This window comes from Schistocerca gregaria, chromosome 10 (assembly GCF_023897955.1).
Source record: "Schistocerca gregaria isolate iqSchGreg1 chromosome 10, iqSchGreg1.2, whole genome shotgun sequence".
Lineage (NCBI taxonomy): Eukaryota > Metazoa > Arthropoda > Insecta > Orthoptera > Acrididae > Schistocerca > Schistocerca gregaria.
This window is the reverse complement of record NC_064929.1, coordinates 221,955,342-221,978,539: the sequence shown is the minus strand read 5'-3', so window position 1 is coordinate 221,978,539 and position 23,198 is coordinate 221,955,342. Positions and strand designations below refer to the sequence as shown.

Genomic DNA, 23,198 nt, shown 5'->3' with positions numbered 1-23,198 from the left:
AATAGGTAAGATTTAACTTTGTCAGATTATGTCATTAAAACAGTTAATAATTTTGTTAGTCAGGATATGTTAAAAATAAATTTCCTCAAGGGTAGGGTCATTCTTGTACTTGATTGAATATGGCTATAAATTTTGTGATCCATAATTACTTGTTTTGTGCTAGTCTTTAGTATCCATATCGTAATACCCAAGGAACTTATGTCATAAAGAAATCAGTGAACAAATTTCTCCCATATACGTCATAAAATGATTAACAGAAAAACTATAAAAAACTATACAAAAACTACAGAAAAGCTCATTCGAGATTTACAGAAGGTAGTTTCTCCTTAAGTCCCATTGGGTAATGGAACAAGATGGGGAAAAACAACAGTGACGTACAAACAACACCCCACCAGACCATAACTTGTGAAGCACCAGTCTAAATTAACTATTCACCGCAGCATCAAATCTGGTCGTCTGGTTCTGGGCAACACAGTGTGGTGCACAGCAACGAACTCGAATTTCGTTAGGTGAGCCGTCACCGCGAATCACTTCAGAGCGTCAGTGCCGGGTGTCTGCTGCCGCTCGCCTCACACTCGGCGTCAGTCCACACCCGGGCACAAAGAGTCAGGTCTGCGGAATTACCAGAAAGGAATAAATGTGTTCTTATGGAACGTGTTCTGAAAAGATTCCGACACTCCATAGTTATAACCAGTTTCAGTTCACAATTCGTCTGTCTGGGGAGATATTTACAGTTTTCATCAAAATGCAGCTCTTCCTCACCCCTATCTGCTATCGATTGATCGTCTGAAATTAATATCAGACCTACAAATTTTCACTTTTTTCGTGTGCTTGTAGTTTCATAATAGATGAGTTAAAGAGCGATATGAGTGCGCAAAACTTTGTCTTAAACTTGACAAAATAGCTGCAGAAAAACATCAGATGTTGGAGTTTATAAAGATTTTGTTTTACATTTCAAGTCAATCATCCATATACAGAGGTATTATTCTCTGCCTCAGTAACGAGATACCTACAGAGTACCAGATTTGACGGCTGTCGTGTAGGAGGAAGAGGCGAGCGCAAATGTCGTAAATAATTTTAAGAAACAGCAATTAATCCTCAACATATCTTTATTGATTAAACTTTTTAACATACAAAATATATAAGAGTTTTCTGTGCAGCACCTACCATCTCCAGCATAATTAACTGTATAAACATCACACCAGCAACGCAAATGCTGGGAATATAAAAAGAAATCAAGCAAACTCACTACAAAACACATTTTGATTATAGCAACTAAAATAAAAGAGACACAGTACACTAAAGCACCACAGTCTCCTCTAGACTCGGGCTGCTCATTTCCACAAGCAAAGCTACATATCTCTCTGCCTACTTTTCAGACAGTGGAAATTAGAAAACCGACAGGAGCTGTACGGCACAGATTCTTACTTTAAGACAATGAAACTGCCTGTAAAAATTCAAAGGTAACAAAAGAAAGAGTATAGAGCAAGTCTTTTAAACCAAATATGTGCACCTTCCAAGAGGAGGGAATAGCTTAAAAGTGTCCCCATACGAGCTCACCAACTTTTACCCACAGAAAAAGGCACAGAAATCGATCAGAGAAAGAGGCTAGGAATGTTGTGTGCACAGCAGAGTCTCTAACATGGCCTGCCTAAAACTGTCTGTTCAGACGAGAAGTTAAAAGATCAGTTTCAAACATTCAAATATTCTCGAACGACAAACTTACGACGATCGGTGTAGCTGCGTACGGAAATGAGACCCTGCGCAATACGATACCACGTGCCGTCGCGAGTGACGGGCACAGCACGCCGCGCAGAGGAAGGACGACCGCAGACTGCTACGTAGACAGAGATCGGCACCTTTCCGTCCGCCTCTCGAAGAGTGGCAGCGACGTTCGAGGTGGAAGTACAGGAGGTTTACAGAAGCACAAAATGTTTACAGAAGCACAAAATGCTTAGAAATACGTAACGAATGGCAATTTTGACGCACGTAGTTCCCGTGCGACTAGCTGTGGTGAGGCCTGCAGGCTTACGTGCAGATAGACTGACAGACGGGTAAATTTTATGCCGCGGCGCACAGTCTCGGAGCTGCAGCTGGCAGCCCCGGGGCTCCGGAACTACGTCACCACTGGCTGTTCTGTGGCGGCGGCTGCTGCTGCTGCTGCTGTTGCTGTGGCTGTTGAGGGTAGCCGGGGTAAGACTGGTACGGCGGCGGCTGCGGGAAAGGGTAGACGTACCCTGTCGGAATAAAACAGAGGACGAAAATTAGACACACTACAGTGTAGCCGTACATCGAGACAGTGGAATGTTACGGGTTAAATCTAGATGCCGCCCTCACCTTCCTCTAACCCTCGAACTGTCTTATCTAGTCGAGACACTGAACCACGGTGCAACTCAGAGCTTTCCACATTAACACGAAATAGTGAAAGTGAAAGGACAAGTACTAGGCTCAGCCGGGGAGTTGAAGGCCAGACGTTTTCTGGCACAGTCTGGCAGTTACCCGTAGTGGCACAGAGGTACAGTAGTAGCAGGGTGCTAGCAGCGTCAGAGCCAAACACTGTACAGCTCGAGTCCGGGCGAGGCCGATCGGAAAAATGTTACTGTGCTAACTCGGTGGTGCATAGATAACCTTAATTGCGCAAGGGAAAGCACAGGATGTAACAACAACAATATGGAAAAGAAAGAGAGACTGCTACTCACCACATAGAGGATGCACCATGAAAAAGAATACAAGAAATATTTCGGAGCTTACACACACACACACACACACACACACACACACACACACACACACACACACACACTCTGAGGCCCAACTGCGACTGCTGCAGTCTAGCACGGGTGATGACTGGGGGTAAGGAGGCTCGTTACTGTCGATGCCATGTCATTCTTCACTAACATTCGCACTGCCTGTGGCCTCGCCACTACTGAACACTACCTCAGCCTGTAACACCATTACCGGTCACTACGAGCAACCGTATGCTGGCCTACAATTGCTCCTCTTTCGAAGGCACTGCCTACGAACAAACTTGTGGTTTGGAAATGGGCACCTGCGCGTCCGTCCTCTGATAATATATTCCTGCACCACCTAGTGGAATGCTCCCGAATTGCCCAGAATGTTAGACCCGTTATCTGGTACAGATTAACCGAGGACATCAACATCGTGACCGGGACTGAGAGTGAGGGCACCCTACACACGTTCCTCCGGAAGCTCGGCACCGTCTCCGACCCGCCTACCTCGATACAGGCCCCTACCTCGAGGACGACCGCACCGGTACCTCGTCTGCGTCGAACCTCGCGACCGCCGGTAGTATCTCCACTTCTACGGCTGCTACCCGTTCCACGTCGGGAAGTCCCTCCCGAACGGCTCGGCCGCACGAGGTCGCCGGGCGTTCCCCGTGACTGCAGCACCTGAATCGTATTTTCTGCCATAATTTCACATGTCTTTCATCCTGCACTGAAATGAGAAGTAGACCCACCTCTGCCACAGTGGTACTGTACTGTGTTTCCAACCGTTCACCTCGTGGCTCGCATCCCTGTCACACACCCGGATGCCGGACCCGTATCGAGATACAGCTGGACCACTCAGTTGCCGAACGTGCCACCCGACACCATTGCTTCACTTTAATGATTGCTTCACACTCCAACAGGTAGCACTAGCATCTTTCACACTCCCCATCCCCACGTGTCGTCCTTATCCCCACTACCCACCAAAGACTTCTGCTTCTGCAGAATGACCTTGTCCAAAAGCTTTGAAATATTTCTATTTTTTTTTTTTTTTTTGTCATTGTGCCTGTCTCCAACTCAGTGCCATGTCTGTGTGGTGAGTAGCAATCTACCCTTTTCATATTGTTGTACCTGTAATTAAACGTTTATGATTCACAGTGTTTATCTCAAGAAACAACAGATCGGCAACTCCGTCAACATTAGCATTACTGAGAGACATATATATTTTTGAAATCGTATCAATAGTTTTATGATTCTCATATTTTTATTCTCCCGTGCAAACTGCACACGCGACAGTTCGTCGACGGAGTGTATACTAGAGCTTCTGTTTGGCTGTGACATTTAAATAACTCGGTAATACTTTTGTTCTCGTAAGCACTTTCCCACTGCGCACATTTCTATTTTAGATGATGTTTGACGGCTGTGCTTTGCACCGTTATGCACGGTACGCGATTATTAAATTACTGCTACTAATGTAGCCACATACGTTACCGGTGGTAGATACTATGTTTGTATAATGGTGCATTCGATGCAGTTATATGATTTGTGTTTGACTCCTTTTTACTGTGGTGTGTTATGTTTCAGACACTCTGGAGAATGGACAATGCCTGAAACTGTCAACACAAAAAATAAATAAAAACAAAATTTTGTACACAGTGTGGTGGCAAAATGTCATTCTTCAATGTTATTTGTCTGTGGGGCCTAAGCAGCTGATTGCACTAGCTTTTAAATCGGATAGGATGTGGACGTGTGTTCCCACAGTCAGTTACGTGTGCTACAGCGTACGTCCCGAGAAAGTCCTCCTAGCGTGGGGTCTCCGACAGAATGATTACTCGAAGGTTCTGCCGGAGGAGAAGGCTACAGAAGACAAGCAAGTCTCAGTAATGAGGCACAATACGCCAAAGTTTACTGCCAGGCGAAGACAGCAACATTAGCCCTTCCTCGGGACTGTTCACTGACTGGAAATGCTACAGTAACAACTGCCAATCTGTGAGCTTCTATCTGTACCAAACAGTGGTTTAGAAGTGGCAGACACAGAAATAGTACAAAATGAAATTTTCACACTGCAGCAGAGTGTGTGCTAATGCAACACTTCCTGGCAGATTAAAACTGTGTGCCAGACCGGTTTCCGAAGTCCAGATCCCTGCCTTTCACGGGAGAGTGCTCCACCGAACGAGCCGACCGTGCACGACACACGACCCGGCTTTACAGCTTCACTTCTGCCAGTACCTCGTCTCCTACCTTCCGAACTTCACAGATGCTCTTCTGAAAAACTCGCAGGACTAGTATTCCTGGAAGAAAGGATATTGCGAAGGCACAGCTTATCCACAGGTTGGGAGATGTTTGCAGAATGAAGTTTCATATCAGTGCACACTCCACTTCAGAGTAAAAATTTCATTCTGGCAACATCCCCAGGCTGTGGCTAAGTCTTCACAATATCCTTTCTCCCAGGAATGCTAGTCTTCCAAGAGAGCTTCTACGAAATTTGGAAGGTAGGAGAATAGACACCGGTGTAAGTAAAGCTGCGAAGACAGGTTGCGAGTCGTGTTCGGGTAGTTCTTTCGGTGATGTCCTGAGTTCGAGTCACAGTTTTAAATGCCCAGGAAGTTTCACAGAATTAGTGGCCCTATTCACATTAACTGCAACATTACGGAATTAGTGGAGTACACCGTAGTCAGGTGTAGTCCTTTTATGCAGTATCAGCAGCTCAGCTTACTATTTATTGAAACAGGAGAGAACCCACCTGGGAAGTACTTCGCAGTGTTACACTCCTTCAGCTTCTCTCACACAAATGCACTCTGCTATGTGCAGAAGAAAATTACAAGGTTCCTCCCATTTACAGATTACACTGTTCAGTTATGATGTATTCCATACTACAATTCCAACATAATGTAAAAACAACATAAAAAAAGCGTTAATCCCAACAAATAAATCTTTTGTGTATCAGTGTGAAGAGTATCTCACTTTTAGTGTCGTTCTGCATTATCGTATCTGTATACGAGGTTCTGACTGTGTGTTAAAATGACTACTTACCAGTAGGCAATGTAACTTACAGTACTGTGAACAGGACCAGGACCCAACACTCTTTCGGAGCACTACGTTCAGCTCCAAGGAAGACAGGTAAACTGGTTAGAAGAGCTTACAAAGTATACGAGGTTGGCAAGGCACTCGGACCTCGAGCTAAGAGAAACCCGTATACTACAAGAAAGAAGTTAGGCAAAAATAAAGGAGGGAGAGAGGATGAGGTTGAAGACAGTACAATGATTAGCTCTGTACCAGCCAGAAGCAGCAAATTAAGAAGTAAAGACTGATTAGAGGAGGAAATGAAAAGTCAAAGAATAATTCAGTCAAAGAATATGAAAAAAACGTGGGACGAGGGGGATTTGTACGCGCTAGTACGATCTACGCATCTCGAAAGCTACGCAACTTCACCGTTATTTGTGGCTCTTAATGAACACCAACTTTACAAGGGTGGAAAAAACTTGAAGGAGTGAAATACAACGTACCTGGTTGATGCGGATACGGTACTGCAGCTCCCCCGACACCGGCCGAGTAAGGGTTGAACGAGCCGGGGGGTGGCACGTACGTCGGATACGGAGCGGCGGATGACGCACCGTATGGCACGGGCATGCCCTGCGGGTACACGGGGTACGGGAGTGCCCCGGTCCCTGCGGCAGGGGTCACCGGCGGCGGGGCGGACGATCCCCCCTGGCTCGTCGACGGTGGCGGCGGGCGCGGGGGCGGTGTCCCCTTCTTGTCGTCCGAAGTACCTGCTGTGAGATCGACACCTGTCACCGCATGTCTGTTCCCAGAGATACCTTCGAGGCTGTGTATTATCACACACTGTAAAATGTATTCTACTAGTGACTAAAGGATTATGGCAAAACATAGATAACTTGGCTGTCTATGGAATTTAGATTGTAGTATATATATATTTATACCGGTAAAAGTCCGGTGATAACAGCTATTGGAAAACGACTTTCACCGGTATCAATGTAGGGCTGGGGCCCATAAATGTACATATTTGGAAACTTTCTAAAACGAAAGCATATCTGTTTTTTAACACAAATTTATGTTTTTTTAATTGGACCTCCTATATTTTTTCTTCGGCAATCCGTAGTGTGACAAAGCACATACACGAGATATCGAGACTCGAAGTTGGCGCTCGAAACACCCGACATGCTCTGCTAGCGCACGTCCTGAGGCTCAGGCGTGAACCCCGTGCTGCCCGTAATCGCGATGTGATTGACAAGTAAGTGTCCCTCTCGATAAGTACGGAGGTGTGATTACACACGTCAATCACATCGCGACTACGGGCAGCACGGTGTTTTTCGCCCGAGCCTCTGGACGTGCGCTAGCAGCGCACGTCGGGTGTTTCAAGTGTCAAATTCGCTTCTCAATATCTCGGGATGTAATAGGAATATTGCGATGCAATCAATGCCATTGTGTATGTGCTTTGTCACGCTATGAATTGCCGAAGAAAAAATATAGGAGGTCCATTTAAAAAAACATAAGTTTGTGTTAAAAACACATACGCTTTCGTTTTAGAATGTTTCCAAATATGTACATTCATGGGCCCCCAGCCCTACATTGGTACTGGTGAAAGTCGTTTTCCAATATCTGTTATTGTTCCAGAGATATTTTGGGTGGACAAGATAGCTGGGACACCTAGTATATGATTGTGAAGTAAAGTTAAATATCTTCTAACCAAATTCTCCAACATTCCAGAACATTTATACAGCCAGGTTTCACATTACACATTCCAGAGATCATGTCAGCAAGAACAGTGTTTTTTTTTTTTTTTTTTTTTTTTTTTTTTTTTTTTTTTTTTTTTTTTTTTTTTTTTTTTGTCGCAAATTGGTTTCCTGTTCTAGTTTCAAGTAACACCATCTGGTCATCTCCTGGCTGACAGACATTCGCACTTACAATTTCCCAAAGTCATTCGACAAAATTTACCAAGTTCTTTACCGAGCAACCGTTCTTTACAACTCACAAGAAAATGATTGTGTTTCACGTGTTCAAATATGCGAAGGCAAGTTTTGAAATCGTGAGCAGCTGCACCATAAAAATTTACGTGACTGGGTAAGTTACAGTTGCTACTGTTCTGCAATGGAATCGCAAATTAAATGATAAATGAACAATAGAATAAAAGCAAAATAAATAAGAATTCAGAAATTAAAAATACATAAGTCTCAAAAAACCTGTTGTCGATTCTATTCTGAGCACTGTGCAGCTTTACTGTTCCTCTAAAGTCTCAAACGGTTCACTCGCCTGTACAGCAACAGTAGATGCACAATGTCATTTGTCATTTCTAATATCTTGCAAAGTAAGTAACTGTCATTTTTTTCCCCTTACTACCTGTAACCTTTTCTGTGTAACTTATTATTTTCACTACGATCTTCTTGCTTTATAACGCTGACCGCGTTAATAAAAACTTTCTGGAACTCCCACTGTGCCAATTTGCAAGTGGCCTAAAGCAAACTACGTCTTCACCCCCTAACACAGGGTGTCACAGGAGAAATGTTCGGCGTCGAGGGATACGGTAGGACCGATCGTTCGAAGCAAATGTATCTAGTAAACTTGGGCTCTAAACTGCGCCCCTTAAAAGCTTTGAATTGTTCGTCTTTGGGACTGTAAAACAAATCTCTCCTACTGCGAGCTCTTTACTTTCCACGTCGTAGGTGGATACAGTGTGGACCGAAACGAGAAAAAATTGTCTAGTAAACGTGGGCTGTAAAGTGATATCTGAAGATCTGTGACGACTCGTTCGGTAGAAGAGATGTGTTTCACAACAGCAAATACGAGCAGACGCTCGTAACTCTTAAGGTGTGTATTTGAGAGCTCACATTTATTAGAATATTTTTGCTTCGAACAATTGTTACTGTCGTATCCCAGAATATTGACTTTTCCTCCTGGGACACTGTGTATATCTGTCAGTGACTGTGAACATTCAACTCTCGCAGCAATCACCCACTCGGCTACTCGACCGCATCTCTGTGTGTTTACACGAGTGGCAACACGGTGCAGTGCCCGAAATTTCTCATCGGTTGATGCTGAGTTGAGCTGTGATTGAGTTCTCTGTCTTTACTGGTTCGATCCTGTCCTCCATCTCTTCACCTCTATTTAATGGCTACATCTCCTATAATCTGCTTCACACATTCTAGCCTTTACCCACTCCTATTTTTCTCCCGTCTGCTGTCACTCCTGGCACTAAGTCGACTACCTCACAATGCTGAAGCAGATGTGCCTCTAACCTTCCCACCTTCTGGTGGGAACTACTTTCCTCAGCTGGCCTTTTTAGTGCTTCTTTATTCTGAAGAAAGGGGAAAGTTGGAAGGAGAATACAGAGGGTCTATACGAGGGAGGTGTACCTGAAGTCAGTATTATATAAATGGAAGAGGACACAGACGAAAATGAGATGGGAGATATGATAATGGGAGAAGAATCTGACAGGCAAAGAGCCAGTGAATCAAATTCGTGCCCTTATACAGGGTGTTCTGGGAGAAAGACCCGAGTCGAAATGAGGCCCTAGGAGTGGACAATATTCTGTCAGAACTACTGATAGCTTTGGGAGAGCCAGCCATGACAAAACTCTACCGTCTGGTGTGCGAGATGTACAAGATGGCTGAAATACCCCGAGAAGAATATAACAGTTACAATTCCAAAGACAGCAGGTGTGAATACTGCCATACTATCAATCTGGTAAATCACGGTTGCAAAATGCTAACAGAAATTCTTTACAGAAGAATAGAAAAATAGGTAGAAGTTGACCTCAGAGATCAGTTTGGACTCTAGATAAATTCAATTTGAATTACATAGAAATGTAGGAACACATTAGGCAGTACTGACCTTGCTAATTGTCTTAGAAGACAGTTTAAGTAAAAGCAAACCTAATTTTATAGTATTTGTAGATTTTGAGAAAGCTTTTGACAACGTTCACTGGAATCCTCCGAAATTATGAAGGTACCAAGGGTAAAATACAGGAAGAGAGTGGCTACCTACAACTTAAACAGAAACCAAATAGCAGTTATAAGAGTTTATGGGCACGAAAGGGAAGCAGCAGTTGAGAAGGGAGTGAGAAGGGGTTGCAGCCTATCCCTGATATTATTCAATCTGTACATTGAGAAAGCAATAAAGGAAACCAAATAAAAATTTGGAGTAGGAATTACAGTCCATGGACACAAAATAAAAATATCGAGGTTTGCTGACTACACTGTAATTCTGTCAGAGACAGCAAAGGACTTGAAGAGCAGTTGAATGGAATGGACGTGTTTGGAGAGGAGGATATAAGATGAACAAAATGAGGATAATGGAATTAGTCGAATTAAATCTGATAATGCTGAGAGATTGGATTAGGAAATGAGACACTTAAAGTAGTGGATGAGTTTTGCACCAAAATAACTGCCAATGGCTCAAGGAGAGAGAATATAAAATGTAGACTTGCAATGTCAAGAAAATGGTTTCTGAAGAAGAGAAATTTGATAACACTGGTGTGTGTGTGTGTGTGTGTGTGTGTGTGTGTGTGTGTGTGTGTGTGTGTGTGTGTGTGTGTGTGTGTGCGCGCGGGGGGGGGGGGGTGGGGGGGGGTCAAAATTTGTTCAGGGAGACCAAGAGATGAATACAGTAAACATATTTAGAAGGATACAGTGCCGAGCTCCAGACGTTCACTTTATTCTCAAATAGGTGCTCTTATCGAGCCAATCTACTCACAGTATCTCCCTGTGCGAGCTCGCTTTAGGAGATTTCTTTCACTCTTTCCACTTCTAAGTCTGTCCCTATTTTGATGTCGAGCTAGCTGTTATTCTCCTTCCCTTCTGCAACTCTTCACCAATGTCATTTTTGCCCCGTTCGTACTTAAAGCCACATACCACAATAAGTGCACCATCGACTCCTTTTAACAGGTCTTCTGTACCTTTTGCCAGCAGGCAGTGGCACCTGAGAATCTTAACACTGCTTCATCTTCCACTTTCACTTCTGTGCTTTTTCCAAAATTGTCTTTCACGACCCTCACCTCCGCTCGAACGACAGTGCCGATCGCCTGCAGTCCGGCTTCGCACTCTTCTCAATACGAGCCCGTCTTCCTCGACCCTCTGCTTTTCTTCCTACCATTTTCCTCTGTAAATGATCGATCTGTCTACGTATTTAAGCAAATAGTTTACACTGGTGTATAATGTTCAGTGGCATGCATATTTCTTTTGGGTTCTCAATTTGGATGGCTCAAAAGCCACAAGATGTCCAATAACGCGTCCAGACAGTGGTTTTTGGTAGAGCCCAGTAAAAGACCACAGGAGTCGGCGGAGTAGATTTCCCCGGGATGCAGCTATGCTGCGCCTCCTGTGGCAGTAGCTCTGCACGTTGAGCGATTCTTCCTGTTTTTAACCTACACGACTGACTGGACTGTTCAAAAGTAACAGTTGCTGACAGTATGAGCGTGTTAGTCAAGGGTCTAAAATAGAGTGTTTGTAACGACTGCAAACAATAAGGTCCTAGACGTGTGTCCTCGAAAGTCTTTGTTGTTACAGAAACAGCTATTTTCTTTCAGAAACACGAATTAATTCTTATACATTTTAAGCTGCCTATAGGAGATAAACAGCAGCTATTCAACGAAAGTGAGTGAGTGGCAGATTTCCTCGTAATGTACGAGGGGGGGACGAACAGGACAGGCTAGCACATGACAGAACGGCACTGTGAGCTAACCGAACCGGTCTCTGTACCGAGGACTGCAGTTGTTTGGTAGTCCAGCGCACAGGTTACATTTCTGCGACTCGTTAATACTTGGACACATTCCATACTCTCGGAGGTTCTCCTTTTCGATAAAATGCACTGAATGTGATGACCCAACTAACGAACAGTTAACGAATACTGAGCCAGCATTAAAACACTGAAGACCCATTCGTACGGACAGCCTTTCCATTTTCTTTTTGTCGAGAAAATATTGAATTTTTTTGTTAGAAAAGTGAAAATGAAAAATAAAAAGATAATAGGGGGTGAGGCCAGAAGTGTAATAAGTGGCCGGCTAGCAGCTTACCGGAGCTGAGTGTGGTAGTTTCAGCATCCGATATAACGGTCAAAAATCACCAAACAAAATTTTAGCGAATACCTGCTCCTCTTTTTCATTTCATTCTTTTATTTTTTAAAGAAAACATTTTCAGATTTTTTCCACATTTCAGTAGACAGTTTGTATTGTGAACTCGAGAATTAACAAATACTCTATTAAAGGAAGAACTGATTACGGGTTCTAGCAATGTCTTTCTCGAGAAATGACTGTCGGTGTCTAACAGTTTGAGCTACGAGATAGGATTGTAAGGTACGCCGCTTTCTTGAGAAATCTTAATTTACGTACTACAAAGTTGTCTCCCAATCGGATTAAATCGTTATAGGGCATAATATTTTAGAAAATGGTAGAAGCCATGAGAAAGTGATGCGTGGCAAGGGGGAGGAGGTGAGTGGGGTATTAGAAGCACCACAGATGTATCCCTTACAGCAGTTTCCCATATCACTGATACAGGCAGGTAAACTGACTGACAAAAAGTTCACATTTCGTGCAGAATTTTACACACTCGCATTAGTGTTTATTACAAATTAGGAACTCGTTATTTTCCCACTCTCACACTAAGGCATCCGTCTCTCCCCTTTTTGAGTGACGGAGTACAGTTAAGTACCGATTCCAGACCCTGTCCGTCTTGTCAGTTTTGCTTCGAACGTGGGCCCCGGGTGACTTTCTGACACAATCTCTTCAAAATGTCATTCTTCGGAATCCCTCTCTTGCGACTGCAGACGTATCCAAAATCTAGCCTCCTCCCCCATTCTTCGAGTGACAGAGATGGTGTCACTCGCCACCTCAAAACTAGAACACGAGTTGCTCTCTTGGTGCAAGTACCTTTGAAGTTAAATTATTCCATGCGGGCATACTTTACAGGTGTCCTTTATCGTATGTTTGGTAAATCAAAACTGATTATTACATTACATTTTATACATTTAATACTGTCAATCGTGTTTTCAGTCAAAGCTTATGTACCACAGGAACAACTATTCTGAAATCACAGAAATTAACTGACATTCTCTGTAATCAACTGTACACAACCAATTAGCCACATATTCCATATACTATATTCTCAAAACCAGTTGTTATAATGTTAAATGTGTCATTTAAGTAACAATTGCACAAGTATACTGAAAACACATAATAAAAAAGAAATTCAGCTGGAAAAGAAAAAGACTAAGGATTGTAAAACAATAGTGAGTTTGCTAGTATGAAAATACTGAAGTTGTAAAAGATGCACGAATTCCTCTGTGCTGCAGAAAGAACTTTAACCTAGACTACTGCTGCCTTTAAAGTTTTTATATCTGTGTAAAGGCAGCTACACAGTGCTACAAGCACTCTGCTCCAGTGACCTCCTCGGTACACACTGCCAGAACAAACACGGCAGTGCTGGCCTAACAAACACAGCTATCACAAGTACACAGAGCTAGACACACTACGACATGATTAACCACACTGGGAGTCCACTCAGACCTGCAGACAAGTGAACAAGTGTTTCGTGTGTCAAAGAAAAGTGCTAAAACAGTTGTAGTGTCTACTGAACATAGTGAGTAAATTACTGCCGAAATAACTTCTTTTTCTCAATAGCCATTTATAAAAACATAGCATATTTCGTAACAGAAGAAGATATTCGGTCACTTGTAATGAAATTACAACTCACTTCACTGCACTACATATTTTCAAGAAAATATGTCATCACACAATTACAAGTTCGGCATCTAGTCAGTAACATATGGAAGTGATAGCCGTGTGGACAGTAGAAACAGTAACAGTGTAACACTTGGGCTGCATCTGACAGTGAAGTTTACAACGAATTTTGAAGTGTAAAGAGTAGAAAAATTTTGTAAGGTGTGACTTAAAATATAAAGTCTTCTGAATCTAGTAAGTTAATCAAATTTTTTTTGGGGGGGGGGGGATTGTAATCATTATCCTTCCTTAAATAATTCAGCAATGAGGATAGGCAAATGATTCAAGTGTACCTACAGTTTCTATTCACTTAGATTATCTTAGAATGCATTTCATATAGCTATGTGCACAATGAGAAATTAAACTTTTGCCACAAAATAATTTTCGAGATATATTTTGTTCAATCGACTCGATAAGCTCCTTTCTGAAGTAAAACCTTCAAAATCTTTCTAAAATGGCAGCTGCACCTGGTATATTTTCTAACAATCAGAGGATGGAGAAAAAATGACTACAGCGACATCTGAACTACGCTCACAAGTGTCTCCAGAATTTAACTCGACCGACAGTGAAAGATAGAGACAGAGAGAGAGAGAGAGAGAGAGAGAGAGAGAGAGAGAGAGAGAGAGAGAGAGAGAGAGAGAGAGAGAGAGAGAGTGCGCGCGCGCGCGTGTGCGTGTGCGCGCGTGTGTGTGTGTGTGTGTGTGTGTGTGTGTGTGTGGGGGGGGGGGGGGGGGGGGGGGGGAGGCTCGCATTATAAGCTTCCACATAGTGGAGAGGGTGCCAGGAGGCACAAATTGAGGACGAGAAACCTTGTCAGCAGTCACACGGCGTCATTACAGATCCCAAAAAGTTGGACTACTTCCTCTGTCGATGTGTTCCAAGTGTTCACAGGCTCCGAGAGCTAAAACTGAATAAAAATGATTTTTCAACACTAGATCGCGTGTTTACCAACCACGAGAGTCATTTATCATAATATTATGTGTTTGTGTAAAGTTAACGAACCTAAACAATTTATAAGACTGAGTTGCTGACAAGATGGCACAGTGTAACAGACAAATACGAGCATCAGATTAGATTAATACTTGTTCCACTGATCGTGACTATGACACTTCGTAATGATGTGGAACGTGTCAGGTTAATAAAAGGTGTATACACAAGATATTACATTAGACAGACTATTACATGACACTTAATATTTTTTTCAGAGGGGGATGGGGAAATTACCCACTTACTATATCCAAAAATTAATGAGTACAAGAAGTTGCCATTAAGAAATTCTTTTAATTTCCTTTTAAATGCTATATGGCTATCTGTCAGACTTTTGATGCTATTGGGTAAGTGACGAAAGACTTCTGAGCCAAAGTTAGATTTAACCTTGAGTAGTGAAGATCATCCTTTCTCCTAGTGTTGTAGCCACGTACACTGCTATTACTTTTGAATTCATTCGGATTGTTAATAACAAATTTCATAAGTGAATATATATATATTGTGAGGCTACAGTGAAGATCCCAAGCTCTTTAAATAAGTGTCTGCAGGATCATCTTGGATGAGCTCCAGCAATTATTCTGATTACACGCTTTTGTGCAATGAACACTCTTTTACTCAATGATGAGTTACCCCAGAATATGATGCCATACGAAAGCAGAGAATGAAAATAGGCGTGATAAGCTAATTTACTGAGATGTATATCGCCAAAATTTGCAACGACCCTAATAGCGTAAGTAGCTTAACTCAAACGTTTCAGCAGATTTTCAGTGTGTTTTTTCCAGTTCAACCCCTCATCAATGCACACACCTAGAAATTTTGAATATTCTACCTTAGCTACTGATTTCTGATTGAAGTCTAAATTTATTAATGGTGTCATTCCAATTACTGTTTGGAACTGTATGTACCGTGTTCAGATTCATGAAAGTAATAAGTGAGGTACTATTGGGTAAAAAGATAAACGTTTGCTCAAACAAATGAAGGTCACCACACACAGTTGTGTGCCCAAAATAGAAGTTGCACCGTTATCGTATTTTCTTTCCTTATCAATCGTCAAAGTACAAATGTGGAATTTGACGAAACGGTGAAAACACAGCAGCACAGAATGAAACGGCGCCCATGTCTGGACAGACTCCATCAATTTCCAAGTCTCTGCACAGCAGTAATCCACCTACCAAAAGCCACAGAAATCACATTGTCCACATTTGCTACGACTTGTTCCTTTTTGCTGTATATAAATTGGTTCATTTTAACTCTACGTGTCAACACACACTGTTTCTGGGGAGTGTCAGATAACACCTCACCTAGGAACCTTATTAACATGCCAGCCTTTACAACCTGTTACACAGTACCGTCTTAAATAGCTTGTGCTTCTGCAGACTTCACATTCATTTATCTCCAGGCACTGATTGTACAGAAATGCAGAGTTTTATGGATAAATGGTCTAAAAGAGTGATAGAACAGACATCTCTACAGTTTTGATCAGTTTCAGCCCTTCGACTCGAGGTAGGGGATACGTGCAGCCGAGGAACGTGTCAGTAGACAGCACAATATGCGGGTCGGAACTCCCAACAACTGGGACAGAAGTACTGATTTTTCTGTCACACACAGTAGAATTACTCCTGTTTCTAATCAGAATTATAAAGCCTTTCTGTCTGGTGAAGAAATGCAGTACAGGATGGTAAATGAAATGAAGTGTTTTTGATGGCAGAGAAGAAGCACGTTTGTATGGCCAGATCTTGCAACTACCAAATGTGCTTTCCTCTTCCCCTCCTCCCCCTATGCCGAGTGTTTACCAAATGCAAACGGTGTGTGTGTGTGTGTGTGTGTGTGTGTGTGTAGGGGGCGGGGGGGGGGGGGGGGGGCGTGCATTATCACAGGGAAGTGGCAGTCTTGGTGCACTTGTTGCGGATGGCAGGTGTAGAAGACAGCTGCTGTGTGTGAGATTTCAAAAGTACATATCTTTTCGTCTAGCAGAAAGACTAATATGTGAAAGTTACCGACAGATTAAAACTGTGTCAGGCTAGAACTCTAACCGGGGACTCTGCATTCAGTGAGTAATGCTCTTAGTGAGCGAACAATCTGGACACAAAGCAGATTTATTTAGGAGATTAATGTCTGTAATACCGGCTCTAGAAACAGTATAGAGGTGAGCAGTAGCTGAAAGCTATTCCCAACCCCCCCCCCCCCCCCCCCCCCCACTGATATCACATTCCCATCCCATCCCTTACCGGATACACAATGCAGACAAAATCAAATCGATTTTACACAAAATGCTGTCACTGAAAGAACCTGGGCGCTACAAAGCTCAGGTAGTACTACTGCTGTGTATGGCTTTAAGGGTGGAGTTAAAGGCAACTCCACAAGTTTTACACTTGCCGATTCTAGAATGAAACTGTTTGACATTTCTTCTGTGGCTGGAGGTGACACACATTTACACGGAAAATACTGGGAAATATCGCGTCAGTAGTTTTCGACGAAACATTCGTTGCCTCGGCAATGGCAATCGATAGTGGGAGGTAGTGATGCAGATCTTTACAAATATCGGTTGGCAAAATTCTTGAGAATAAACCTGGCTAAGAAAACAGAATGGTGATTTTTATGAAACTACGGTGCACCTGACTGCGAAAGTGTTTCGGTATAGGGGACGGGGGAAAGCAACCTACAAGCAACTTACAATATGGGAAATGCCAGAGCACGTAACACTTAACCTCCACTGAATAGGCAGTTTCAGGTATAGGTGGGTAATTTGCAGATCCTGCAAAGAATTATTGACATACAGTACACAGCCATTAGATCATTACTAGGAGAAATGCGTCAGTCCACATGGAAAATATGTTACAAAATAAATGTGCTTCAAAGACTATTTTGACACTTTCACTTACAGTAAGAGAACTACTCTGACTGTTGACCGATACTGTTACTTTCGTACACTTGTCGAGCCAATCGCCTCGGCTCAGTTTCCAGACGGAATTGGGATCTCTATAATTTGTACTTGTTCCTTATTTCTAACTTTCCCCCTCCTTTATCCTTTACTACCTTTAGTGTCTGTAACAACAATATGAACAGGAGGGATTGCTACTCACCACCTAGAGGAGGTGTTGAGTTGCAGACAGTGAGTGCACACACACACACACACACACACACACACACACACACACACACACACACACACACACACACTAGTTGTGCTGTGTGTTTTCAAATTCTGGTGGACTTTGTCTGCAAGCATTTCATTGTTTATCTTTGTCTGTCAAACATTTGACAGTGTGATGACAATTCCAGGCAAATGATATGTCAAAATTCTCTATTTAAACAACTATTCTTAATAAATTTATGGGATTTCAAACAGAAAGAAGCTCTCAACATAGGAAAAAGTTGGTCCTTGTGTCAGCATCTGGCAACTCAACTCCTCTGAAAGTACGATCGGTTTAATGGAATATGTCAAAAGTAGTTTTGACTACAGCTTCTAGGATTCTGGCCCTTACGCAGGACAAGTCGAGCACAATCTCTGTTCTTTCGAACTGACCTCAGAATGTCTCACGTAAAGACGTATCAGCAGCACTAAGTTCATTTGACGCCACAAACCGTTATCGAAAATTGTCCTCAACAAATATGTTGATATTTATGGGATTCTGAATGAATCTTTCTTTTAGCAGAACTTCATGTTGTCTGTCATGTGCATATACCGAACATAATAAAATGATTGTACGCCAATATGTAAAAGCTGGAAACCTTACGTGTGAGACTAATATTATTTCCTCCCGTCTTTCCTAATTTTAAGCTAGGCAGGGGCTATCTCGTTTCCTTCACGTTACTTCAGACGAGTACTTTTCGCATGTCATACGTGGGATTTGTGCATAATACTGAGGAAAAAAGGCAGCAACAAAGAGCTTAAAAATACAGAATACCGTCATTAACGTGTAACATGCAACACTTAAATTGCAAATATGAGACAAAAAATATTCTTTCAAGAAAGCATAGAATTTTGACATTTCTGCTGCTCAATACAAGTGGACAGCAAACAATTTTTGTTCCACTGAGTTTCCAGCCGAGCTGCTTTCCTGAAGCATCTCATTTCTTGCTATTGTGTCTAAAGAATATGACAATTCCCATTCTACAGGTGGGTAGTAAGAGGTAAACACATTGCTATGGGACATATACCCATATGTGAGGATGTGTAGCATTGGCCTCAACATACAATAAGTGCCCATTTCTTCTTGTTAGTGCCATTTATGCCCTTTTTAACATTTTTTTCTGGACAACTGTCAACAGCTGTCAAACATTAAAGACATTTATGACATGCAGCTGTGGAAGTATTTAATTTGCTACCACCACTTTCTGTCATCGGCCACCACTGCAGTATCATGATTTTTACTTACACACTGAGTGCTGGGGACTCATTTTTCGATGCTCAATGAGTCCAATATTTTTTTGAATATAGTTTACTAACAAAATTCAAACTAGTCAGAGAATATCCAAATGTTGCACTTCTTCATACAGTCAGGTGATGGTATTTCTATGATGATACAAAGGTGTTACATAATTATTTACATGTAAGATTCACAAATAATTGTATTGCAAATGAAATCTCTGAAAATAATAATGTAATATCTTTGTATCATCTTACGTTACATAAACATCACCTGTATACATAGTGAAATACAACACTGGTAATCTCTGAAGTATCTGAATTTTCTATTCCAGTGGGCCACCAGACAAGAAGTGTGTGTATTTACGTCATTATGTCTACTCACACAACGTTTAAAAACTATGTAACCACAATTGGAAGTGGTAAACAATTCTCGGTTTTGTCTTTGTTTTGTCAAAATTAAAAATTGCAATTTGTGACTGAAGGCAGTTTGTTTTGTATATACGTCATGTAAATTTTGCTATATCTCTGGAGGAAGGGGGTAGGGGGAAGGAGAACAACTCGAGTGTCACAGAGAAACTGCGCACACAACAATTTCAAAGTATGATACCTTGTTCAACATTGTACATTTAGAAAATGTTAAAATAAAATGATACAGGAACAATGTTATTAAGAACACATTATCAAAATACGCAGTTACAAGACATTCTTAACCCTTAACCCGAAACATCGGTTGCTCAGACCCCTCGTTTATTTTAAATGTTGAGTGTGGCAACACTGCAAAAAAGTGCGGCTTCACTTTCCCAGTACCTTCAGCGCAATACTTGCCGCGCTTAAAGCAGCAGTCAACAATCAGTTTTATTTCGTCAGTGAAGACATACAGAGTACTGTTTACAGGCGTGGGCAAAGTGGTGTGCCTGAGCACTGCACTTTTCGTATTAAGTACAAGAACTTGGTAGGTCCAATAGACAGCATGTTTCTAATTACGACATTTTTGCTTTCAGTGGCTGTTATTTTATAGCTTCTTCTTCTTCTTCTTCTATGCGTGAATTTATATCATATTTCAGGTATGACACGGATCGACTTTCTACGAAGAGTACCATATCTACAGCTAATCCAGATTTGGAAGGTTGGGTCCAAGCACAGTTAATGCGCTTTAAATGAAGAGAAAAGTGGGATCGATGACACATTTGATGATTTTGGTGATGATCCAGATTTTGTGATAGATGATAGCCACCATGAAACAGAGACTGATACTAGTGAAGAAAATGTTTTATTGGAAGAAGAGACTAAAGCAGTCTATAGTACATGTAACACCTCACAGAAAACACAGTACTTTTATGGTAAAAATAATTTCTAATGGGAATGTTCTGAGCCTGTTAGAATGAGAAGAACACCAGAGCACAACATTCTGAAAGGAGGAATGCCTGGCCTAACAGCCCAAAGTTAAAGTTTAGGACAATACAAAAGTGAAACTGAATACAATAAGGGCAAAGTTGCAGGAAACAATTAATCCGTCTAATTAGAGAGACACTGACAATGTTGAAACCAAAGCTTTCATAGGCCTTCTAATGATGACATCAATATTCAAATCCTCTCATGAAAATATGTTGCCTCTTTCAAAAAGGATCTGACCGGTCGTGCTATATTTGTGGTGACAATGTCGGCAAAGCGCTTTAAATACTTCTAAGCAGTTTGAGACTCGATGATGTGACTACCAGTGACGAAAGAAAGAAGTCGGGCCCCAGCCGCACAGTACCAAACATTTTTGAGAAATTCATTTTCAGGTCTCAGCAATTGTACCACATAAAAGGCAATGTTACACTGGATGAAATGTTAGTATCATTCAGGGTAAAATGTCCTTTCTGCGTTTATATGCCTAGCAAACCAGCCAAATACGGCATAAAAATTATGTGCCTGGCAGACTCTGGAAACGCTTACCTCTTCAATGCCTACATATATTCAGGGAAAGATGACGGATGTGACCTGACGGAAGAAGAGAAGAAGCTTGCCAAACCAACTCAGGCTGTTTTACATCTGTGCAAATCAATAGAAGGAAGTGACAGAAGCATTACCACTGACAATTGGTTTACATCTATAGAACTCATTTGTGAGCTGAGAAAGAAGGGACAAACATATGTAGGAACGGTCAGAAAGAACAAATGCGAAATTTCCCAAGAGTTTTTGGCTGATAAAAGCATGCCAGATGGGTTAGCATTATATGGATTCTCTGTCAATACAACACTGGTTTCATTTGTTCCTAAGAGAAACAAGGCAGTAATTCTTGTGTCTTCAATGCATCATTCCATGAAAAATAAGCCAGAAATTATTTGTTACTACAATGCAACCAAATGTGGACCAATTTGTTGAACATGAAATGTGCCAATTATTGATGAGACGTACAAGGTGCTGGCCAATGGCAGTCTCTTATACATCAGTAGTGTGAACAGTTTTGTTCTGTGTTTGTGCTACAAAAGTCTGCCCATGGAGCTGATAGAGCCACATCTAAGAAGACGCATGCAAATTCAAAATTTACCTACAAATACTAACAAAATGATCCAAAGTTCTGGGAAACACTCAGCAATCAAGCTAAGATATACCAAGTGATAGAACGGACAAAAGGAAAACGTGTATGAAGTGCCCTGCATCCAACAATAGGAAAATGGCATGTAAGTGCATCAAATGTGGTCACCCAGTTTGCCTGGAATGCAGCAGAAAGATGTGTGTCGACTGTACAAAAGAGAAGTGACTTAATATTTCAGTTCAGTTGATTATCATCTTTTTTTTTACGTTTTCTGCAATATTTTATTTATGCTAGGGAATATTAAAAATTTATATTATATTTATTATTATTATAATGATTGTTCCCCTTTAGGAGAGCGATTGAGCTTGAATTCATAATTTCATCTTCGGATGTTTTTCGCCTTTGCTTCCCAAAACCACCACATCCTCTCAGAATGCTCCTCCTCCCGTTCCTTTGTCCATTTTTTACCAGGCTGACGCGATGTTCTTTCCCCAAACTTCACACTTGTGATTTTATGCCGGCACTCGGTGCAATCTTAAGAGATTTTTTATGTTGATCTGCTGTAGATCCCTCTGGACTTCTTTCAGCCATTCAGTGCCACATTTACTCCTTGTTATAATATTGAATAATTTCTTTGCTGTTCTGGAGTCTTCCATCCTGTAGATGTGTGCATAAAATTTGGCTCGGCACTTTCTGATTTCATCTGTTACTATGTTGATCTTTCTATAGAGTTCGTTTTGTGGTCTTCATCCAAATGTCATTTTTGTTGATTTATTACTATTAAATATATATTTATATTAAACTTACTTATAACATGAATTAAATGACTATTTACATGATTTCTGTCAACTTGTGTGGAGTACCGTGATATAAAATATTAGGTGGTGTGAGAGACTGCACGTTTCTAGTTACGCACATTTCAGAGATGTTTCACGTTAAGGGTTAAAAATTATTTGTGCTAGGATATTGTGATAAAGAATGATCCCCTTTAACAACATGAACTCAAGAGTTGGAACAGTGAATTTCTTTTCAATTATTTGTCACAGTTTTTTGGACTTCATAACTTATCTGATGAGTAATTGATGTACAGTAGTAGTTCTTTAACACAGGACGAAAGGACTAAATTTACCACTTAGCCTGTGTATACAAAACAAATTTCGGGGCAGTTCTGTAATTTTAGTGTTACTTGCTTATGCAGATACTGTGAGGATGGCCAATAATTGGAAACAACCGTACTAAAGTAAATATTCTCATACAGATTTATTTAAATGTGCCCTATTTACCCTCACTTTTCTGCAAGAATCTCCCGTCTATGTCACTGCAGCTCCCATTGTCCTCCTCCATGAATGTCTTGTAATCATTTGTTTAAGAAATTAGGCATTCTGACTTTTGATATTTATTCCCTCGAAGTTTGTTGTTAATAACCCACTGCAGTCCAAAAAGAGCAATGATGTATGTAATTACAATATCGGAAAAAAATGACATTCATCATTCCACATTAAGATTGCCCAACACAGAAAAGGGGTGCAAAATGTTACTGCCAAAATTCTTGCTCACTTACCCAATAGTATGCAATGCCTGACAAATGACAAAGTTACATTTGAAAACAAACTCCTCCTATTCCATAGAAGGATATCTATTTTCGTACTGTGTAGAAGGTGATTGGTAGGAATTACTCTCACCCACCTATACTTATAAAACAATAAAATAAAAAAGCACTGCTTCTAAAAGGTCAGCATTCAAGCCCTATTCATATACAAATGTGAAATGGAAATGTAAAATGGCTCAATCTACATTGTTATGACAAATGTAAATGAGACAGAGGGAAAGTAAGAAAACTGTTTATCATTTCAACAGCAATTG

At 41.4% G+C, this 23,198-nt stretch overlaps 1 protein-coding gene across 6 annotated transcripts in view; it reads right to left on the bottom strand.

Moving 5' to 3' along the window:
* Window positions 1-1,091: 1,091 nt before the first annotated feature.
* The window catches only part of LOC126293551 (programmed cell death 6-interacting protein), a 139,630-nt gene continuing 117,523 nt past the window's right edge, over window positions 1,092-23,198 (bottom strand). For 4 of the 6 annotated variants that reach the window (XM_049986821.1, XM_049986817.1, XM_049986819.1 and 1 more), the window contains 2 exons: window positions 6,233-6,499; window positions 1,092-2,237 (listed from right to left, as the gene is read on the bottom strand). In XM_049986821.1, coding sequence (XP_049842778.1) covers window positions 2,122-2,237; window positions 6,233-6,499 — 383 coding nt within the window. In that variant the 3' untranslated portion in view covers window positions 1,092-2,121. The remainder of the gene's footprint in view (window positions 2,238-6,232; window positions 6,500-23,198) is intronic. The other 2 variants (XM_049986820.1, XM_049986822.1) reach the window with 1 other exon arrangement.